General features: G+C 50.7%; 1 protein-coding gene across 1 annotated transcript; it reads left to right on the top strand.

Moving 5' to 3' along the window:
- Window positions 1–386: 386 nt before the first annotated feature.
- SIX4 (SIX homeobox 4) lies at window positions 387–6,756 on the top strand (the record flags this gene model as incomplete). The annotated part of the gene is made up of 3 exons (XM_079537777.1): window positions 387–1,430; window positions 2,807–3,495; window positions 5,960–6,756. Exons 1-3 carry the CDS (start codon window positions 583–585, stop codon window positions 6,754–6,756), a joined length of 2,334 nt encoding a protein of 777 aa, XP_079393903.1. The 5' UTR covers window positions 387–582.
- Window positions 6,757–23,491: the final 16,735 nt, after the last annotated feature.

Here is a 23,491-nt window from a genome sequence, read left to right on the forward strand (position 1 = left end):
CGCGGCTCTCAGCACAGCGCACGGCCGGGCCGGGCCGGTACGAACCGCTCCAAGCGGCACCACGCCTCACAGCCAGCCTCAAGGGAGTCCCAGCACGGGGAGAAAAGCTTTATTTTTTCCACCTCCGGCCCCGCCGGACGGCAAACTGAGGAGAACGGGCTGAGGGGGCCGCGCGGCTCCAGGTGAAGGGAGGAGGGAGTGGGGGGGGCTGAGGAGAGCGGGGCCGTTTGATTGACAGTTGCCATGGCGACGCGCGAGTCCCCGCCCTCTCCTGGCGGTGCAGCCAATGGGAGGGCGCGGCCGGGCCAGCAGGCTGCGGTGCCATATAGTATTGCGGCGGGGCCGAGAGTCACGTTGGGGGGAGCCGCGGAGAGGAGCCCGTTTACACTACTTTGCTATAGCAGCTCTCGTTAATGGTTATTGCGTGGCCGGGAGGAAACCTGATCGGCTAGAGCCGGCCGAGAGCAGGAGGAGGAGGAGTGGACTTTCCGGAGAGATAGAAGAGGGGGGAGAGGAGGAGAAGGGGACACCGAGAGAGGGGAGAGAAAAAAAAAAAAAAAAAAAAAGAAAACAAACCAAGTCATGTCTTCTGCCTCCCCCGCGGACGAGATCACGATCAAGCAGGAAAATGTGATGGAAATCCTCTCCGACGCCGGCAAGGTGCCCCCGGACGGAGCGGCCGCGCTGAGCCCCGCGCCGCCGCCCCCCCCCGCCGCCGCCCCGTTCCCCATGGAGCACGGAGCCGCCGCCGGGGAGGAGGGCAGCGCCGAGCCCGTCCTGCTCCACACGGAACTTTTGGCCCGGAACCACCACGCCGCCGCTGCCTCTCCCTCCTCCTCCTCCTCCTCCTCGTCCTCTTCGTCGTCCTCCTCGCAGCCCCCCCTGGCTTTCTCCCCGGACCACGTCGCGTGTGTGTGCGAGGCGCTGCAGCAGGGGGGCAACCTGGACCGCCTGGCCCGGTTCCTGTGGTCTTTGCCCCCGAGCGATCTGCTACGTGGCAACGAGAGCCTGATGAAAGCCCGGGCGCTGGTGGCTTTCCACCAGGGCATCTACGCCGAGCTCTACAGCATCCTGGAGAGCCACAACTTCGACTCGTCCAACCACCCGCTGCTGCAGGAGCTGTGGTACAAAGCTCGCTACACCGAGGCGGAGCGAGCCCGGGGCAAACCCCTGGGGGCGGTGGACAAGTACCGGCTGCGGAGGAAATACCCCCTGCCCCGCACCATCTGGGACGGCGAGGAGACGGTGTACTGCTTCAAGGAGAAGTCCCGCAACGCCCTCAAGGAGCTCTACAAGCAGAACCGCTACCCCTCGCCGGCCGAGAAGCGCAACCTGGCCAAGATCACTGGGCTGTCCCTCACGCAGGTCAGCAACTGGTTCAAGAACCGCCGCCAGCGGGACCGCAACCCGTCCGAGACGCAGTCCAAAAGGTGAGCGCTCGCTCCGCTCCCCGCCCCCTCTCCCGCCGCCGTCTCTCCCTCTCCCGGCCCTTTCTTCCCTTGCAAACATGGCGCTTACCTTCGGCCTCCCTCCTTCCCCCTCCCCACTCCCTCGCTCCCAGCGCACCCCCCCGGGCGCAACTTTTCCGGCCGTCTCTGTGCGTGCGTGAGGCGGGGGAGGTGCGTGTGTGTGTGTGTGTGTGTGTGTGTGTATGGTGCGTGCGGGGCGGGGGGGGGCAGCGATGTTTGTTTCCTCTCTGTTTTGTTGGTTGTTTTTTTTTTGTTGTGTTTCTGTTTCTTTCTTTTAAACTTAACCATCCCTCCTGACAGAGTTAATCATTGACGCGCGGGGTCCCGCCGCTCACTCTTGTTTTGAAACCTGATTCGGGAGCGGCCCCCGCTCGGGTTTCAACGGGGCGAAGCACCGAGGCCCGAGTGGCGGCGGAGCGCGGCCCTCCCGCCCGGCCCCGTCCTTCCCCCCCCCCCAACACACCCCTCCCGCCCCGCTCCGCCCGGCGCTGCGCGGCCCCGCTCCGCCTCCTCCCCCCGGGGCGTGGGGCCGCGGCGGGGGCTCGGGCAGGTGGAGGTGACCTCCCTGCTGCCGCCCCTCCCGCCCGCCTTCCTGCCTTCCTCCCTCCGCGGGAAGGAGGGAGGGGGAGTGAAAAAAAAAAAAGGGGGGGGGGGGGAAGGAAAGAAGAAAAAAAAAGGGAAAAAAGAAAGAAAGAGGGGGGGGGAAAAAAAAAAAAAGAACGAAACAAACAACAACAAAAAAAAAGAAAGCAGAGGGCCCCAAGGCATTTCTCAACCAAGGGCGCGATTGTGCAGCGCGGCGCCCCTTTCCTCGGGACACATCAAAGGGCGGGGGAGGGAAGGGAGGGAAAGACCGAAAAATGCGATGTGGGGCGGTGGAGTCAGCGAGCAAAACGCAGCGCTGCGCTCCCGGGGCCGCCCCGCCGCCGGTTCTTCCTCGCACAAAAGGCGGAGGTGGCACCTGGAGGCCGCGCTGCCCCGGGTGTCCCCTCGGGGCCTCTCCCGCAGCCTCCCGGCCCGCAGCTGCCGCGGAGCTCTAAACCAAATGGCTGCTGTTGCTGCTTTCGCACGTGCGGGCACCCTTCTGTCGGGTGGACGGAGGACTGGGCCCGGCCCGGTGGGCTCTACTTGGTTGGGGTCAGCGAGGAGTTTGTAAAGCAATTTAGCCCTGCTGTGATGTGTTCTTTACTGAGAAACCTCTGCTTTGACTCGCTTTAAAGGCAAAACGTAGGAAATAGAGGTTACTCCCACAAGCCATATCGTGGCAGAGAGGCAGGTCCAGAGCTTTGGTCCAGAGCTCTCTGGTAACAGTGTCATCTCTCCGTCTTTCCCAAAAGTGAATCAGATGGCAACCCCAGCACGGAGGATGAGTCCAGTAAGGGGCAGGAGGATTTATCCCCACATCCGCTCTCCAGCTCATCTGACGGAGTCACCAGCCTCAGCCTTCCCAGCCACATGGAGCCCGTCTACATGCAGCAGCTTGGAAACACTAAAATAGCCTTGAGCTCATCTGGTGTCTTGTTGAATGGGAACCTCGTGCCTGCCAGTAGTTCTCCCGTCTTTCTCAATGGTAGCTCTTTTCTTCAAGGACCCAATGGTGTCATTCTCAATGGACTCAGCGTTGGGGCTTCCCAGCCGGTGACTTTAAATTCACCCAAAACCACTTCAAGTGCTGTGAGCAATGGGGTGTCCATCACTGACATCATGTCATCTTCTTCGGAAGATGTGAAGGACTTCAAACTCCTCCAGGCTTCAGTCCCCAACACAGCAGCAGACACATTCAGCCCCAGCAACATACCAGTCTCCTTCCCAGGATTGATACCGAGCTCAGAAGTGAAAAGGGAAAACACACAAACTGTTGCTTCCCAAGATGGAGGCTCTGTAGTTACTTTTACTGCTCCTGTCCAAATAAACCAGTATGGCATTGTCCAGATCCCCAATTCAGGAACAAATGGCCAGTTGCTGAACGGAAGCATTGGTTTTTCTTCTCTGCAGCTGCCTCCTGTTTCTGTGGCAGCTTCTCAAGGTAAAAGCTTTATTTGTTACAGGGAAAGCTGTGAGGAAAAAATCGGGGTTGGGCACATGTTACAAAGCTATAATACTTTTAGTGCACTTACATGTGCTGGCCCCAGCTACGCACAGCACATCACATCATTTGTCCCTTTTCCTTTCGTGTGGATTCTTTTCACAGGTAGGCTGTGATGTGAGAACTGAACTGCTTTATGAAGAGCAGGGAAGGAAGCCTGCTGCTTTACACTCTCTTCATTCCACACTTTTTCCCCAAAGCCTATGATATCAGTCTTCACAGAAATTTGTAAATTTCACACATTTCAGTAAATCAAAATACTCCCTGTGTGCCATTAAAATCCTTTTTTTTTTTTTTTTTTTTTTAATGAGAAAGTTTATAAAAATGAGAACTGCAGCAGCTGGAAACTGTTGCCGTTGTTGTTCTTGTGGTGGTTGTTTGGTTGGTTTTTGTTTTTTAGCCAAACAATTTCATAAATAAATTTTATATGGCCATAGACACAGCAAAACCAAGTTGCACTCATGCACTTCCTATCCCATAATTAAGAATGAATAAACTGCAGGAAAACAATAGGCATATGTAATAGCTTGTAGATAGAAAGTGCAGGGGGGATTTGGGTAAAACTGCCCTCTGTCCAAGGGAAATATGTCATCACAGGCTCACGTGCCAAGTGTGCAGGCTCCTCCCTGAGTTTGCCAGGGTTTGTCTTAACAATGCCATACACTGAGACTTCTGGCCAGCCAGGAAGAAGCGCAGCAGTGGCTCTGCTTCATTATTTTGAAGCAGCTCAGACACAAAGCGGAACTGAACCACTTTGTTACTTATTAACCACTGTATCTTTGGTTATGAAAATGATTAAACTTGAATGAATTGCTGTAGTTCCAGGAGTGCTGAGTGCTGCCCTGGTAATCATATTGTTAGCTAATTTCAGTTATAGGAACTTAACTTTTTTGCTGTTAAAACAGCACAGAAAGGAATATTGAGGCTGTACAAACGCTTTTTAAACAGGTAGACAATCATAAGAACTGAAGATACGACTTTTTTCCAGTGAGTTTTGGTCACTGGAAGTTGTTGACAATTTGTTAAAGATTAAAAAAGGCAAGACGTTGGTGCGAATACCACCTGCAATTACAAAGCTGTGTAATCCACGTGCTCCAAGGCATAAGCTGACAGCTGGCAGCAGCGAGAAAGAAATTTGTGCTCCTGAAATATGGGACAATGGGAAAGTCCAAAGTGCATAATAAGCCACTCTCTAAACATTTTCCCCATGGTTGAAAATATCGGGAGGTTGATCCATACTACGTCTGGTGCAGAGAAGAGTCAGGATCCACACTGGCTGCTTTGTTTTCTCTCTTTTTTTTTTCTTTTTTTTTTCATCATGAAAAGGATGAATAGCTCCCACTATTCCAAGTGAAGTGCATTGCAGACTGAGTAAGCTACAGTAAATGATACGTTATTGCCAGGTAACTTCCAGTTGCCTCAGCTTTATTATTCAGGTTTATATGTGCAAGTATCATCTTCCAAAAAATCATCACGATTGATGAGTGGAAATGAATGAGGACCTAAACTTGTCCCCCAGGTGACATATGCTTCAGTGCTGTTATGAAAAATCACACTGTCTCCAGCTGTAGCCTCTTAAAATTACAATTATTAAAAACCTATTGTGAAAGATGTTTAAAGTGGGACCCTGTCACAATAGCCAGCATATCTTATTTTAGGGATGGTTACAATGACCACTTTCATGGTGTGACCAGTAGAACCAAATTCAGATCTTGTCTGGCCAGATTTTCTTGCTGTGCTTATCTAGGACATCACCCAAGCAGTCCAGTGGCTTTCAGAGAGGGTGGTTGGGGAGGCTTTACACCACACAGTCAGTGTAGGAGGATTAGGCTTCTAGCAATATGTGATGAAGCACAGTGAAAGGCAGTACGTCTGTGTGCTTGGCTGATTGCATAGTTATCCTGGTAGAAGTTATTGTTGTTTGAACTTTCCTCCTGCAGGTTCACTCGGGTAGGTTCTGCCTAGCAATGGTGTATTTTATGTGACGTGTCTATGCTTTCCCACACACAAGTTGTGATCTGTCTCTGAACTATCTTTAATAGCTTCTCATGCTTCTATTCTTAGATAGAAATTGAGTGGTGGCAACTAGTGAGGGCCAAAGCATGTTCATTTTAATCACATGGCTAGGAACTGTTTGTTCCTTAATGAGAGTGAGTCTGAAAGATACCTAATTTACCACAACTTTTATTTTCTCTTTCTAGATGCAGTTTCTATTACCAGAAGCTTTTATTTCTTCCTAATTTTTTTCTCACCTGTTGTAAACAGTGCTCTTCTGTGTCACGTGGGATATGTTGTGTGCATGTACTTCTAACGCAGGACTGCCAAGGCTTCTCAGCAAAACGACCGCAGAGCTTTCTGACAGCTGTAATCTGTATTTTCTTCTCTTTTGTTTCCCTTTCCCTAGATAACGTTTCGGTGAATTCTAGCACATCAGATGGAGGAACTTTCACAAGTGACTCTTCAACGGTGCAACAAGGAAAGGTTTTCTTCAGCCCCATCGCTCCGAGCGCCGTCGTTTATACAGTTCCCAATTCAGGTCAGGCGGTGGGATCCATCAAGCAGGAAGGACTGGAAAGAAGCCTTGTGTTTTCTCAGTTAATGCCAGTCGGTCAGAACACGCAACTCAATGTAAACATGTCTTCTGAAAATATATCTAGTGGAGGACTCCAGTCCCTGGCCTCCTCGTTAGTGAATGTAACGCCCTCACATAATTTCTCCCTCACGCCGCCGACTCTTTTAAATGCTGCAGAACTGAGCTCTGGTATCTCTGAGAGCCAGTCCATGTCGTCGCCCGTAACCAGTACCTCTACCGTGATATCTATCAGCAACACTAACTATGCAACTCTACAGAACTGCTCCCTCATTACCAGTCAAGATCTGTTGTCCATTTCTACAGCACAGCCCGCACTTGGAGAGATCGTTTTTACGACCGGGGACCGTGTGAGCCATCCATCTGCACAGGTACACCAGGATTTTGTCCGAGAGCACAGGTTGGTTCTGCAAGCTGTACCAGACGTCAAAGAGAATTTCTTGCCTAATTCGGAAAGCAAATCAACCGGCAATTTGATGATGCTGGATTCGAAGTCCAAGTATGTTATGAGTAACATGGTTGACACGGTTTGTGAAGAACTGGAAACGGACAAAAAGGAACTTGCCAAACTGCAGACAGTTCAGATGGATGAAGATATGCAAGACTTATAATTTTTTTTCTTGCTTTCTGTTTCAGTAGATAAGACTCCTGTTTGAGGCCCTAAGAAGCACCAAGTGGAGTGGGTTTTTTGTTGTTGTTGTTTTTTTAAAGAAAACAGAAGAACATTTAAATGGTCTGAATTGATGTACAGAGGAATCTCTGGCAACGGGTCTCAGTTGCCACACTTGGTTTGCATGCAGTATTCTCTTTTAAGCAGATTAAAGGAGAACGGAAACGCCAGGGGAAGTACCAAGCAAATGGGTACAGGTTTGGCTACTGCTACTGCGCTGATAACCTAACTAGATTCTCTGTAGTGCAACATACTATCAACAGTAAGTATACACTCCTAACAGTAGGTAGAAAGCAAAAATCTTGCTCTGGAAAGGTAGAAATGATGCAGTTGTTTTCGCTGTTTACTTCTAGTCCGTGGGCATTGAAACATTTTTTAAGAACTCTAGACGATACCTCACAGGCTACTTTTTTGTTGTTGGAGGTTAAGAAACAAAACAAAACCATAACTAATTTTGTTACTGGTGTGTTTGCTTTTTTTTTTTTTTTTTTTTTTTTTTTTTTTTTTTTTTTTTTCCAGCAGGCTTGTGTTCATACCAAAAATCTCACATCAAACATTGACAGGTTTCGAGGTGCTACACATAGCATTTTGTCAGTGCACCAAAAAAGCATCATCTGAAACTCTAATTATGCAACTCGGAAGCTTTCTCTCCAGTATGAATGTAAATATTGTTTCAGCTCTTATCAAGGAGACTTTTTTTTTTTAAATTAGTACAATGGATTTTATTTATGGTTAATGTTCCCTTTCACTTTAGACACAATGCATTGAAAAGGAAAACGTTTTTTGGCTGTTTAATTTATTTTTATTGTTTGAGCAGGAAGTAAACGTAGTTATTTCCGACAAGGTTTTACTTTTTTGTAGTTTTTCAAGCAATAGACTGTAAAAGTAAAATGTTAATCACACTGAAACTAGAAAATGAGCTCCCAGTCTCACAAACCCAAGAGGTCCCTGTCTCTACCCCCTCTGTCTTTGTGTTCAGGGGTTTTTTGTTTGTTTTGTTAGTAATTTGCAAATTAGTTGAACCTTTTTTCTTTGTGTATTTTTTATGGAATTCCATGTGCCTTTCTTCCTAGTGGCCTTATCTTTGTTACTAAAGCACAGTGGCAGGAGGAATAAAAACACTGACTTGCAAATCTCCGTCCTCAGGGCCGAATCCTGATGCCTTACTTTTGCAAGTAGCCCCGCTGACCCCAGAGTCCCTACTTGCACAAGTAAGAAGAGTTGAGTCTTTTGGAAGAGTTGAGTCTTTTGGTCAGGCTGGGTGACATTGAATGGTGGTGCAGGGAGCTGGAGGCAGGAGGATTGTGCATAGGGACCACGGGCAGAGCAGTGCAGGAGGAAAGATCTTGGCTCTGGCCTCGGTCTGATGAGTGTGGAAGGTTGGTGGGCAGGCCAGGGAAGGGAGCCCCATGTTTCCCCACAGCCGTTGGCCCAGCAGCCCTTGTGGGAGGGCTTCAGCTGCTGTTCAGCAAGCAGGCCCCCATCCAGGAGTGCACTTAAGCATGGATTTATAAATCCTTCCAGAATAAGCAGGGCGGGGGCCGGTGGTGGGAACTGCAGCTGCCCAGAAGGTCTGTGGAGCAGCCCTGCTCCCTGCCTGCGTGTGGATGGGTGTCCTCTCCCTTCACCCCTCTGCTCTCCTTCACGGACAGCACAAGCAGGCAGGCTGTGGGCAGGTGGAAAAGCCCTTACCTTTCCTCCAGAGAAATTTCTGTAGCGTGGAAAAGCACATCCTTAAGCTTTAAAATAATAATAATAATGCAGATGTATAAAAACGACATGCTGTTTATCTTTGTGTTTCTGTTTTATTTTTATTTCTTATTCTAATGTGAATATATACAGTAGGTAAAGCATGTATTCATCCTCATCAGGGGCATGGGCCGAAGCCTTTGGAAGACGATGGGAAATTTTTTCTTAAACTTCTGAGGGCTCCATGCCAGGCCTAACACAAAATCACTTGGGCAAAAAGAGTGGACAGGAAAGTGAATAGAGAGAGCACATCCCAGTCTGTTTCTGTCTTGGTTATTACCTGGTTCTGTGGAAAACCTTTAAGGAATGAAGGTTTCTCCCATATGGCACAGACATCCTTGCTGTTGTTTTGCACTATATTGGATGCAGCATGTTTTGCAAGGCAGCGTGTGAAACCTCAGAGCTGAGCTCTGCTGGTAAATGCTGCAGTTTACACTGCAAGCTGGAGTCTTGAACATTGCAGGGAAAAGTGCAGGGGAAGGGAAGAGCAAGCGTGCGAGGCTTGCACTTTGCAAGGAGTCACTGGTGCTTGGCAAACAGAAGCAGCCCCTGAGTAGTTGGCTGTCCCCAAGTGCACCCAAACAAAAAGGGTGTTTAAGGCAAGTGCTTTAAAGTGGAGATTATTACAAGCAGAGCATGGAGATATATATATATATATATATATATATATTCCCCTGGCACAACTTGTCTTGGCATTCAGGGGATCTCCATGTGAGCAGGGAATCGGATGGTGCAGAACTCTGCTCCAGTGGTTTATCTGAGTGCCTTGCTGGGCTCCAGCATGAACAATTTGTTTTCCACCCCTCCTTCACCCTCAAAACAAAGATGATAATTATGATAACAGTATCTGCATCTGATCTGCATGAATTACTCAACTTGGGGAAAAAAAGGATCCTGTATTGCTGTATTAATGGAGAACGTGTGCACAGAGCAGGAGCTGTGTGTAGCTCTGAGGGAGTTGTTCAGGGCTGAACGTTTGGTTTGTGGAGCTCGGACTTGTTTCTAGAGGCAAGCTAGAGAATATTTCAGAGCTCTCTGTCAAATGTTGAACTCATCAGGTTCCATAACTGAAAAGACTGTGGTGTCATGATGTTACTTTTTGTTTTTTTCTCCTCCCTTACATTTGTGGTGTTACTGAGGCTCTGAATTCCATGGCTTTGCAGCACAGTTGATGTGAAAACTGTGTATGCTGTTACAGTGGTGCGTATCTCGGGGTGCCTGGTACTTCTAATAGGAGACCTCCCGTTCTTTTGTGGGAGCAGAGGATGTATATAAAAGCAGTGGTTTGGGACAAAGTAAGATTAATCTATTCGTCTTCCAGGTATCAAGTAACTTATTTCGTTATTATGTTTTACTCTTTCTTTCTCCCACTGAAAAATAAGTGTCATTCCCTCCAGATGATGTAGTTAGAACCTCGTGTTTTTTTGCAGGTACATATGCACAATATAAAGACTCATTGCACGGTACAGTGTTTCTAAAATAGATATTTAAATAGTAGTTTTACTCCTACTGTAAATTAAGGGTCGGTTTTTATTATGCGGCCCTCAAGCAAGAAGGCTGACTGCTCTACGTAGACAGGACACAAAGCCCCATCGAGCATCTGGGGCCAGATCTTCAGCTGCTGTAAATAAGGCATTGCTCCATTGCTCCACTGTTTCCCAACTGAAGATTTTACATGGTGTTCAGGGGGTAAGGATGCTCATCTCCCACAGATACTCATGGCGGTGAGCATCTGAATCTCACGGACAGTCCTTACTGTCACGTTCTGTTGTTTCAATGGAAGATCAGTCTATCCAGCACAACTACTACTTCTCTTCCCTCCCCGCTGTGGATGAGAATAAAGGATCATTTCAACTTCACATATGTTTGTAACTTGTAAGTCCACTGGAAATCTTACAGGAAACGTTGCCAAATTCTACTGCTTTTCTGGTCCCAGACTCAGCTTTGAAAAATACGCTTAAAGTTTAAGCAAATTCCTATAAAGCATGAGTGCTAAAAAAAGAAACAAACAAAAAAAACTGTATTCTTCACTACCTTTAATTAAAGCTGCCTCTGTTTCACCAGACTTTCGCAGAGAACCAGAAATATCCTGAATCAAATGCTCTGTCTGGACTATTTGCAGCATTATCCCTGCGGTCTCACCTAATTGGACATTTCAGCCACAGCAGTCGTGGACATCTGTCAGCCAGCTCCTTGGCTGGGATAAACGAGCACAGTTCACTGACTTTCGTGTCATTTCACACCAGCTGAGAATGTGGTCCATTCATTTCACTGGAGCTGGATCAGGGATGGATTTGGCCCAGTTTGCAGTGACACTACAAAGCAGTTCACAAGGCCGATGCTCAGACAGTTGCAATGAACGGCACCAACCTATCCAAGCAAATACCTCTTGCCATTTATCGTTTCGCCCTGCCTGTGGATTCAGGAAGATGCATTTAGAAAGCTGTTTTCTCTAGAAATGAGGCTGGAACCGTCTCTATTGTTGTTATCCTTATGAGATCAATGACAACAATGGATGGATTCATGGAAATGATTTGCAGTTAAATTAAGCAAGGCAGAATTTGGCCCCGCGTGCACAGGAACTTTTCCTGTACGCAGATTTCCAGTGCCTGTGCACTTTTCTTAACGAGGACCGACAAACAACCAGTAGGGCACATCCCTCTGGTTCTGCATGAAGCAGAACATGCAGGATCCCGGGAGCATGGAGCCTGTGTTGTCTGTGGTCCGGCAGCATCTCAAATCACAAAAGCAACAATAATTTTGTAACTCCAAAAGCAAAATGAATGGCATTTTACAAGCAAGGAGACCTGAAGTCTTCCTGTATCTCCTAGCAGTTACTGTCTTGAAGGATGTTTTATATCTTACTTTTATGTTTCATATAATTTAAACTTAGCTTCTTACATTTCTGAACTCAAGGAGGAGGGGGTGAATCCTCTGACTTTCAGGATTCACATTCAGAGGATGTTTGTTCTTTTGCTGCATGTACTGCTTGTCCAGAACTAACCAGTTATTTCTGCGATATGGGTTTATTGTGCCTTACAACAAATGAGACGTTGAAGCGGAATGTACGCGTTAGAGGGAATAATCAGAAGTCTTTACTGCACTGTTAGATGATGCCAACCCAGAGAGCATCATCAAACATATCTGTGCTTAATTACCCAACCAAAGAGATCTAAAGTATGTATGTTTGTTGTACTGTAATAGGGGTTTGTGCCTGGACAATTAAGTGTTTTATTTGTATTCTGAGATGATGTGAACTTATTTTTCTAAACACTATACTGAATAAACTTTATATTTATACACATCTCGTGTAAGTATTTCTCTTTAGCTACACTATCTTTGAACTGTGTGTTAAAAGAGCAATCCGAGGTAGATCAGTGCTTGTAATGGCTCGCTGTGAGGGTGATGGCAGCAGTGGATGCCTGCGCTCACCATGGAACTGATGCGAAGCCTCCCTAAGAAGCACGAGCTCTTCTTGTGATTCGAATGTTTTTTTTTTCCAGACCGTAACTTTGCTTCAAAAATACTAAATTAAAAACCGTAAATCTTCTATTTCATATGAAACCCACATATTAAATCTTGTCTCAGACCAAATTTACACCTTAATTAAATACCATCATAATACATTTCTACCTACTGCTTGGGACCAGACGGTATTTACTCACAGCTTCCTTGACATTAGGACTGTTTTGGTTTTGGGTAGGTAAATCCCTATTTGCTGAATGTGTGGAGATTCTATCCCAGCAGCAGCACACATCCTGCTCGCCCCACGCAGCACTGCTCACAGTATTCCTGGAGGCCCCCCAGCCCTGCACATCCCTCCCTCTCTGCCCCGTGGCTCCTCTGCAGCTGCCGCAGCAAATCCAGCTCCCTGAAGGTAGAAGGAGACAATTGTGGTGTTGCCCAACCACTTTTCCTTCCCAGCAGCAGCGTGTGTGACTCAGTCCTGTTGTTCGTATCACTTACCTTTGGCATGGCAAAGGTTTTGCCTGAGCAGTAGGACTGGAATAATATTTTCCTGCCTGTGGGGGACGGCTGCAGTTTCCAAGTAGTTAATTGATCTCCGACAGCAGCTCCGTTCCAGCTTTGCTTTGGGCAAGGCTGAGGGTCTGAAGCCATCCTTCAGCTTGGCCGACCCAACGCAAGTGCGCTGGGAGCGGCTTCTCATCTGAGGCTTTCCTGTGGGCTCCTGTTGCTGCCCTGTAGGTGCGGGGGGGAGCAGCTGCTGGGTCGGCTCTGCTTCGGGGGGGATCCCTCGCAGCCACAGGACGGACTTGTGGCTGCGCAGCCCCCAGCTCGGCCCGGCAGAGCACAGGAGGGCAAGTGAGAAGCGGAAAGTCTCTGCCTATGCAAATGTCAAAATTCTCCCTGAGCAGCCACCCATGCGGTATGCAGGATGAATCATGTCCTAACGGAGCACATTCCTACTACTTTGGAGGGCTTTGCAGATGTGTTCCAGGTCACCTTAGGCGAGAAAACCACACACAGCCATGGTTACTTGTTCCCTGGCAGCTTGTGTGCAGATGGGGAAAGGGGGACAGCACCTTCAGAAGGTTGGGCCCCTCTCCCCGAGCTGGGACCCTTTGTGTGGGGATACAGGATGCTGGAGAGAGGACCGGGGCTGCCAGAGCAGTAGGCACTCGGCTGGGAGGAAGCTGATGGGCTCCTGATCTAGCTGGGAATGGAGGCAGTGCTGGAAGACTGCTTTTCATCCCCTGTTTCTGGCTGGACTTTCCCTAGCAATGGCTCAGAGGGAGTTTTTCTGCTCTAAGAGGCATAGCGTGGGTCAGTAAAGCAAGGTCTTAATGAACACGTTCGTGGCTTGGATACTGGAGGTCTCCTTCCAAGGCTGCATGAGTCCCCCCACCGTGGTGATCGCTGGCTGCAGAAGTCTTTGGGCTGGAGCCTCAGTGATGGATACAGATCACATTTTTAATACAGAAATACATTTCAGAAGGAAAATGATTCCCAGAAATAGGAATTCATCTGCCAAACAATGTGTGCATAACTGACTTTACACTCAGAGGTGCCAGAAAGTTCAGGAACGAGACCAACAATAAAAACCAACACACGTGTGAAAAATCTACTACATTAAAGCCAGATTCAATAAAAATAGCACCTACTTTATATGCTGCCGAAGCTGGCACAGGCCTCAGAAAGGAGAAGGAAAAAGATAAAATGTTGAGGAGTTGCACCCAGCCCCGAGGAACCTAGCAGTGCTGATGGTGACTCAGTAACTCCCGTGCAACTTTCTCTAACTCCTCATCCTGCTGCTTCTCGGGCAGAAAGACCCCATTTGGAATACCTGAGCCTGGCTGATAGGCTTTATATCAGGAGCTGTAAGATGTGGCCCTTCTCCTGAGCTGCATACGGTCTGCTGCGTTAAGAGGAAGGCGCCGAGAGCAGAACTCGCCCGGTGATGCCGGTGGCAGAGCAAACTCAGGTCTCTGCCTCCCCCTGTTGCTTTGCCCACTGCCTCCCGTTTCTCCCGAGGAGCCAAACGTGATGCAATGCCCCCTGAGAGCAGCAGGAGGACGGGCTGCCTTTACCGGAGCCAGCTTACTGCGTTCGTTTCTTCCCTTGCATTTCTTCCCTATGCTCGCAGCCGCATTCTGACGCTGACAAGCGGCAGTGAAGGAACCCCCGACCATGGGATGGGAGAGGCTGCTCCTGTGTGCATCACCCCGACCGATGTGCGTGCAGCTGGCCCTGTTTTTTAACAAAACCTCTTTGTTTTGGCGCTCCCTGCAAAGAGGCAGGCCTTGCTTGCCGAAATCAAAACCCAGCAGCCCCCAAAAACAAGGGTATGCAACCAAACCAAGTATTCAAGGGCAGGCTGGATGGGGGTGTGAGCAGCCTGGTCCAGACAGAGGTGTCCCTGCCTATAACAGGGAGTTGGGACTTGATGATCTTCAAGGTCCCTTCCAAGCCAAACCATTCTGTGACTCCATGTGGGAGCATACTGCTGGCAGCAGCCCATTTTCAGCTATCATGACAACAGCTGCACATGGGCATCACAACAGCAGGGCATGGGCATCTTGCAGCCGCCAGGCAGGAACCTGGGTGGCCCTTGTTTCTAGGAATAGGAAACTTTTCTTCTCAGAAGGAGCAGTGATGCAGTGGCACAGCTGCCCAGGGAGTGGTGGAGTCACCATCCCTGGAGGTGTTCCAGAACCATGGAGATGTGGCACTGAGGGCAGTGGGCATGGTGGGGCTGGGCTGGGGTTGGACTCAGTGAACGTTATGGTCTTTTCCAACTTTATGATTCCATGGGATGATTCCACAATCCCATGACTCCATCTTTACATCCAGCTGTTCCCTATCCACAGTTTGGGCAGCTGAGCACATCCCAGCATCTCCATCGGCAGGGATGTGTCCCAGGTAGCACAGAATGGGTCTCACAGCCCCAGCCCTGTCTCAAAATGAAGCACTGTTCTGATTTGCCAACTTTCACAATTTATGAACTCTGCAATATTTAATAACTGGTGAGAGAGAGGAAGTAGGAAGGAGGTTTTATGGCCACAGCTTCCTACTAGTCTGAAAATTGAGTTCCTAGTTGAAAAAGACAAGTACAAGAAAGAAGAAAAAAAAAAAAAAAACGAAAGAAAAGAAAAAAAGGAAATACTGAAGGTCCCCAAACCATAATACATATAAATATTGGTATATTACATTTAATAAATACAAAACAAAATGCAAATGTATTTCTTCAAACCAGTACCTCTAAGGCTCACTCTATTTTTAAGCAGTTCAAGCATATTCTTAGTCACAGCCCCGGAGAAAGCAGGCAGGATCCGTATAGCAGCCTGTGCCTGTCCTTAAATCAGTTTACCATGAGCAAATGGCTTCTGGTGGTGACAAATGGTGCTCAGTGGAGTTACTGCTGATAAGGGAGATGAGACCAACCCCAGCAGTGGTGGGAAATGAAACACCCAGCACATGCTTTGTGCTAGGGAATGCCTCAAACCCTGCTCCACAAGCACTCCAAAGCATTCATTCTCCCAGGCTCCCTGAAGGTAAATGTCATTGACTTGGGGGGTTGGAAATAGATGGTCTTTGAGGTTCCTTCCAACCCAAGCCATTCTCAGTGCTGGCCTGGCTGCAGGAGGGCACAGTGCAATGCTCAGTCACCAACAGAGCTACACAGCCATCTCCCCAGCACTCAGATCACGCTCGCACTGCACTGCCTGGCAATTCTGCATGGTATGTGGATTAATTTTCTTCTCCATAATGAGGAATCCAATCTGAAATGCACAGATTAGCTTACTAATCTGTGCAAATCCTATTAATATTCCTTATGCTGTCGCGATCTCACTCACGCTCTCACAAACCTGCTGCATTGGATTGGTTTTCCCTCAACTCTAACAAGCCCCACCTGGCTGTGCTCATATCCTCCCAAAATGGCCATGGCCACCAATGGATTTCTTCCCTTTCCAGTCCTCTCTCCAGTCCCTTGTGTCCCACGGTGCAACATGCCCTGGATCAAAGCATTAGAGCTGTAAATCACTGCGGTGCCACCGGAGCTGAAGGGATTATAGGAAGGAGTGCTCAGCTTTCACAGGGATGGGCAGAGCCAGGATCTTCTTCATGCAGCATTGCTGCCTTTTGGTGCCCATCCACAGTGACAGGGAAGGGAAGGGAAGGGAAGGGAAGGGAAGGGAAGGGAAGGGAAGGGAAGGGAAGGGAAGGGAAGGGAAGGGAAGGGAAGGGAAGGGAAGGGAAGGGAAGGGAAGGGAAGGGAAGGGAAGGGAAGGGAAGGGAAGGGAAGGGAAGGGAAGGGAAGGGAAGGGAAGGGAAGGGAAGGGAAGGGAAGGGAAGGGAAGGGAAGGGAAGGGAAGGGAAGGGAAGGGAAGGGAAGGGAAGGGAAGGGAAGGGAAGGGAAGGGAAGGGAAGGGAAGGAGAAGGGAAGGGACTGTTGTAAAATCAGCAAGATCTCCAGGCTAGCTTCATAGCTTCATTCGCATTGAGTTAGACTCAATGATCTTTACAGGTCCCTTCCAACTTGGGATGTTCTTTGATTCTATGATTCAGCCAAACTTCTTCTTCGAGGACCATCTGTTGTGTTGAGTAAAAAAGCTTTGCCCTCACTTCTTCAAGAAAGGGAAGAGTGGGCTCACAGATGTGCCTGGGAATAACTGGCACTGCTGTCCAGAGAGCTGGAGGCACCCCACCCCTGGAGGTGCCCAAGGCCAGGCTGAATAGGGCCCTGAATAGCCTGAGCTGGTGAGGACCAACCAGCCCATGGCAGGGATTGGAATCATGTGGGCTTTAAGGTCCCATCCAACCCAACCATGAAATAGGAGGAATTAAATTTCTACTAATAACTTGTGTCACTGAAAAGCTCGCAGTCTGACCCTAGGCTGCTTGGGGAACCAGCAGGCGGGGCAAGGGGGACAAATAGAGGAGGAACAGGAATCCGTTCCGTTCCTTTTTGAGCTGTTCTGATGAGCTCTGCTGATAAGGGACCCACATGCTGCTTTTGTGTGCTCAGGTTTTAGGCTCAAACATTCAGCTCCCCGGCTTTGGGTAAAATAAATACACTTCTGGCTTCCTCAGCCACCCCTTGGAAGCAATGCCATCGAGCAATCAGATGTGAGCCATGCAGAGGGTGGGGGAGGAAGGAGACACACATCTGGATGTGCCAAGTGGTGCAAAGCAGAGCTGCGCAGCTGGATATGCCAAAGGTACAGGGCAGAGCTGCACTGATCCTGATGCCCTGGCTGCCTGCTGCCCTGGCTCTGGGGCTGCTGCTACACCACATGCTCGGAGCCTGGGGCCTCATGGAGCTGAATGGCTTTTGTAGCTGAGAGCACTAATGTACGGAGGCAAGTGGGAATTAATTATTTAATGTGATTCTCATTGGTAGGAAGCTCCTGTGCCCCTCGTGCGGCTCAGCTCCCATTAAATGTGTGTTGTTCCCTTCAGACTGCAGCAACCTGAGAGCAGCAGAAAATTATGGTTAAACCCAGCTTCGTCTCACAGTGAGCTCTGTTTAAATGGACAGAGTGGCACTCAGGTAACCAGGAGCTCAGTTTGGTGCTATTAATATGGGCGGTGATGGCTGTGGGCAAAGCTCAGCATCCCCACCTGGGAGAACTGCCCCATCGATATCCCTAAACATATCCCCAAACACAAATACAACGCTTTTGCCTTTTTCCTCTTTTGGAATGAGAAAAACACACCTGTACAGATGTGCCTCTCTGAGATCCAGGAGCACAAACCTTGAAGTAACACAGCAAGGCTCAGGAGCGAGGAGTGCAGTCTCCATGGAGGCGAGGCACTGCTGAAGGTCGATGAAATCATACACCCGGTGCGGGGCGGTGCGCTGATCCACCACTCTGATCTGCTGCGCTCAGAGCCGATTCCCCCGGCAAGCTGCGTTGTGCTGCTGGAAAAGATAATCACTCATGGGAGAAGCGGGAAGAGAAAGGAAAAAAAAAAAACAACGCGGTGCTGGCAGAGCAATTCCCTTTAAAGGCAAAGAGAGGCGAAAGCATCTCGGTGCTTCCCTGCTCATCCGCGGGCTGAGCATCCCCCGGTGCAGCAGAGGCAGATGGAGGGCACCCGCCCGCCGCCAGCACCCGCCTCGACATGAGCTGACCTTTCCCCTCTCTAAAATTTCAAAGCTGGAGCTGGCGGCGCTGAGCAGACCGCGTGCCATCTGCGGGCTGACCCCGGCCCCGCACTGCCCGGTGGCATCGCTAATGGGAGGTGAAAGGTCCCCTCCGCCCCACGCTGCCACCACCGACCCACCGGGATGGGCTGGGATTCGATGAGATGCGACGGGACCGATGGGATGCGATGGGATGGGACGCTCCCGAGAGCTGCGGATCGCACCCAGAGCCACGTCGGGCGTAATCGCCTTGCCGAGAAAATATTTGCTCAGCGCCCAAATGCAAAGCGTAGGCAAACAGCCCCGCATGGAAATGTGGTACCCGTGCACTGCGCGGTGCTGCGTTTTGCATATCCCAGACTGGGGTCGTGGATGGAGCCTTCACAGGGACAAAAGGAAGGGTGTACGAGGCTGCCACGTAGGTGCCAGTGGGGAAATGAGGCACCGTGGAAGGGATAAGCACTGAGAATGGAGCGGGTGTCGTCGTCCACCCCCTCCCAGTACCAGCGGGGTTCTGGGAGAGGGCTGAGTACTACCACAACGTGGGGAGGAGTGGCAGCCCCCATCCAAAATGGACTTTTTTTTTCCTTTTTATTCAATTTTTTCCCCATTTTTTCCTTTTTTTTTTTTTAACAACTTTTTCCTCACTTTTTGAAAAATATTTTCAGCGCTTTTTGCACAAAAAGAAGAAAAAAAAAAGCATTGTAACATAGCACGGGAAACAAACAAAACAAAACAAACATACATACAAACCCAAACCCCGGCCCTGCAAAACAACCACATAGCCACCCTTTCGTGGCCGACTCCAACTCTGTCCTTAGTCTCCCATTGCCGGGCATCCCCATTCCTCACCACCCCTTAAAGAAGCAGCGGCTGCCAACCCCCCGCCGGGACACGCGTGGGGCGGTTCGGTTCCGCGCAGCCACGCGTGCGGGCAGCGGTGCCACGGATGGGACGCGCACACGAGTGGCTTTGGGACACGCCGTGGGCAGCCCCTCGTGTGGCTCCGTCCGGCGTGGGCTGAGCACTGCTCTCTCCGTTCGCTGTTTCGTTTCGGTTTTTGCCCGCAATTCACCCGCAGCGCTGCTGAGGTGGGGACACGCGTGGACAGCGCAGCCGCGGCTGAGCCCTCGCTGCCGTTCTGCGGGGAATTCCTCTTTCTGTCGCATCTCGGTGCGTGGAAACGCGACCGTTCGTTTCCGATCCCCACCGAGCGTTCACACGCATTTACTGGGAGCGCGGAAGCCGGAGGCCCACGCGTGTCGGGAACGCGGGTGGCAGCGGGGAGCGCCGTGCGGGGATCGCCTGCTCCTGCGGCCCCGCTCGGGGTGGGAGAGCTCGTGAGAAAGGGGCAGAAAGCTGCAACCGGCATCGCCTCGGGTCGTGGTAATTCCGTTCTGCTGAGAAACGGGAAGAAAACGAGTGGGAACTGTCGGACACGCGTGGGTATTGTCGGACACGAGGCCGGGGGGAGCTTTGGGGGAGTCGCGTTGGGGAACAGCAGCCGCAAAGTGCTGGGAGGGGGAAACTTCGGTGGGGTTTTCCACGCACGCGGACACGCGTGGGAGCGACGAGCTCAATCCCCGGCGTGGTCCTTTGCTTTAGGAACGCGCTCATCCCGCGGAGCTGAGGCTGATCGGGGGCAGCCCGGCCGCTCGCTCTCCCCGCAGCAGCCGAACATCTTGAAGTAATCAGCAGCTGAGAACGGAGACGTCCCCCTGGCATCTCAGGTTAAAGGAGGAGGTCCAGGAAAATGTGGTAGAGCCATTACAAGAAACCTGAGATGCATTCATCAGAGACTCCAATTGCCATCGCATTAGGATTGATTAGAGACCAGCAGTACCGTAATGACCCGGAAAGAGGGGCATAGAGGGATTATTAATATCAGACTTCGAAACAAAAAAAAAAAAGAAAAAAAAGAAAAAAAGAAAAGGAAAAAGAAAAGAAAAAAATAAAGGAAAAGAAAAGAAAAAAAAAGAAAAGGAAAGGAAAGGGAAAAAAAGAAAAGAAAAGAAAGGTAGAAAGGAAAAAAAAAAAATAGGAGGAGGAGGAGGGAAAAGGGGCTTTAAAGCGGGGAAAATCGCTTTGCGGGGCTGCTGCCGGGACACGCACCTACCTGAGGAGCGCGGGCACCGTTCGGTGATTGCAGCCGTATGAAAGCAAAAGGAACGGACCCAACAGACCCCACGGACCCCCACGGCCCGGCGCTGCCCGAGGGAACACGGCCGGAGCGGGGCTCGGTCCCCGTACGCCCGCATCGACGGCGGCGGGGACGGGAGGAGCCGCGCTGCTCCTCGGCTCCTTGCGCCAAAACAAACCGGCCCCTCCTGGTCTGGGTTTAAATGGAGCTCACGGGATAATTAACTCCATCTTTGCAGCCCCGCTTTAACTGTTTGTTTAGTGTCACCCCGTATTACCGTCACCGGCACTTTCCTCTGAACGGGAGGAGCCGGAGGGCTTCACCTCCCCGGAGGAAATTCTTGGGAGCTTAAAAAAAAAAACAAAACAAAAAAACCCCATATCAAAATAAAAAATAAAATTCAGAGTCTCCCGGAGGTCCATCAGCAGCGGGGAAACGGGGTGCGGGAGGAAAGCCGGGGGGACGGAGGGGATGCACGGCCGCCTGCTCCCCTTTAATCCGTAGAAGTGAACGGAGAAAGGGCCCTTTGTGGCCCGGCCCGGGGTGCGTCCCGGCCAGAGGGGCACAGGGGGAGCGCTGTGCAGGGAGAGGGGGTCGTAACCCCCTCCCCCCCCCCGATCATCCCAAGGCCCCCCGTTAAAAAAATAGAATAATACGGGGGGAGAGGGAGGGAGAGGCGACACAAATCCTTATTGTTCGGGGCGAGCCGGCAGCGGGCTGTCTCCCTGCGCATTCGGCGGGGAAGGCAGCGCGGATCCGGTATCACGTTGCAGATTCTCACTAAAGATAACGAAATGTGATCTATTTTTCAGAACAGCAAGTGGATGGGAAAGGAGCCCTCTCCAACACAAACCTCATTGACTAATGGGGCGGTTTTGGGTTTCGCCTCCGAAAGGTTCGGAAATCGGCAGCGTTCTGTTACCGCCCGCCCGGCTCCAGCCCAGAGCCCGCGGCTCTTATCGGACACCGCTCCCAGCGCTGCCTTCTGCTGCTCCTCTTCCCCAGAAACCCTCACTTTAAAAATACATAGAGATCTTTAGGTTTATTTTTTAGGTTTATTTCTATTTCGGATGGGCAGAGGGGGCCGTGTTTTCTATGTTTTCTGTACTTTTTTTTTTTTCTTTTTTTTTCTTTTTTTTTTTCCGGCGAAATCGGCAAAAAACGGCCGAGCGCTGCCCCGGCTCTGTCCCCATCCCTGCTCCGCATCGAATAAACCCACGGAGATTTCCGCTCCTGCGCAAAGAGCGGAGCCAGGTTGAGCCCGATCCATACGGCACAGAATCGCTCCAGTCGCTGTTCGGCCGTTCGCTTCGAGCTCCGTTCTTTTGCTTTTATTCGAGCGCTTCGAAACCATTTCTCGTCTGAATTTATGGGGCTAAACGGAGCGTGAGGTTCGGAAATCCGTGCCGTTTTACTTCTTTCGCAAGGTTTGAAGCGAAAACTTTTTTGTAGGAAAAGCAGGCGGTAACGCACAGGGCTGGGAGCTGCCCCGTGGGCACAGCCCCGTTCGATCCGCGGGCGCTGTGGGGCGCGGAGCGGTGCGGCCCCGCTCGAGTCTGAGCCCCAGCGTTCGGGGTCGGCCTTAGGAAGGGACTGGCAGGGAGAAGCCGCTCTCGTTACAAAAAAAAAAAAAAAAAAAAAAAAAAAAAAAAAAAAAAAGGGCTCCCCACGGCCCCGCTTTGCCTCCTTCACCCCTCAGCCCTGAAGGGACGAGCCCTCAGGTCTGTGCTTCCCAAATGTTCTTGGAAAAATAACAAGAGGAACGCATCGTAATAAAGGGAAAGGGGTGGGGAGCGCGTCCCGGGCTCGGTGCGGCCGTGGCACCGCTCCTGCGGGAGGCTCCGAGCCCACCGCTGTAATTCTGCGCACTTGCTCCAGACTTTAGGGTATTAGTTGGTGTTAGAGCCGGGTTTAAGGCTCCGTTCCGGTCCCCACGCAGCTGCCTTGTCAATAAGGATCTGTTCCAAGCAGACATTCCTTCTGGGAGGACACTGCAGCTCTTTAAGACTTCATCTGCAACATCACAAGCACTAAAATAAAATGGAAGGGAAAATTAGCAGACACGCGGTCATGGGACGCGGCGGTGCCCGAGCGGTGCGGAGCGGACAGGCGGGCGGCAGCGCCTTATTTAACCGCCCCGAGAGGAGCAAGACGTGGGAAAAACAACCACCGAGACATGGGGGGACGGCGGCGGGGCCTGCAGCCGGGGTGCGGAGGGAGGGACCCGGCCGGGTCCAGCCGGAGGGTTCGGGGCCGGGTATCGGGTACGGGGATGGGGCAGCGAGAGCACAGCCGGCCACGGCTTGGAGTCCTCCCCGGCCCGGCCGCGCGGAGCTCACGAGGGAATAAATCAGCTCGCTCTCGGAGAAGACAAACAGGTTTTCAAGAGCCCCTCGATTGTTCTCAGAACCCACGGAGTGAGCCCAAACGCCGGCCGGAGGGTGCTCAAAGCGCAGCGCTCCGCTTATCTCAGCGCGTATAAACACTGCCATAAAGACACCCTCATCCACGCCCTTATCTCAGCGCATTGTCCCCATCTCCCAGCCCGCCCAGGTTCCCGACAGCAGCTTATCTCTGCTTGGGGAACCTAATTGCTTTCTAATTTTTGCAGTAATTGCTTTGGAGCGAGGTGTGCAGATGAGGATTTGGGCGAATGAAAGCGCCGCCGCTGTTTTTTCTCTTCCCCCTTCCCCGAGGGCAGCTCCAAGGGCGCTCTCTCCCGACCTGAGCAGTCCCGGCCCGGACCCCCCCGGGCTGAAGGGGAAGGCGGAGAGGTGCGGGGAGGGGGGGCCGCGTCTCCGCTCTGCTATTCAGCGCTCGGCATCCGCTGTGCGGCCGAGCGGTATTTATTCATTCACGCCTGGAGTGAGGGTGATGGAAGACGGGACGAGGAGGGGAATTTAGAGAATGAAGAAATTGGAAAGAAAAAAAAAAAAAAAAAGTATATGAAGGGAAATAAATGAAAGAATAAAGAAAAAGAAAAAGAAAAAGAAAAAGAAAAAGAAAAAGAAAAAGAAAAAGAAAAAGAAAAAATAAAGAAAAAATAAAGAAAGGAAAAACCAAAGAAAAAATAAAGAAAAATGAAAAGCTAACAAACGAAGCGGAATGGAAACAGGAGAGCCGCGCAGATGCCCGCGGGGTGCGGGGCGCGCCGTGCCCGGAGCTCCCCCCGCAGCC

Source organism: Tetrao urogallus (genome assembly GCF_951394365.1).
Source record: "Tetrao urogallus genome assembly, chromosome: 6".
Classification (NCBI taxonomy): domain Eukaryota; kingdom Metazoa; phylum Chordata; class Aves; order Galliformes; family Phasianidae; genus Tetrao; species Tetrao urogallus.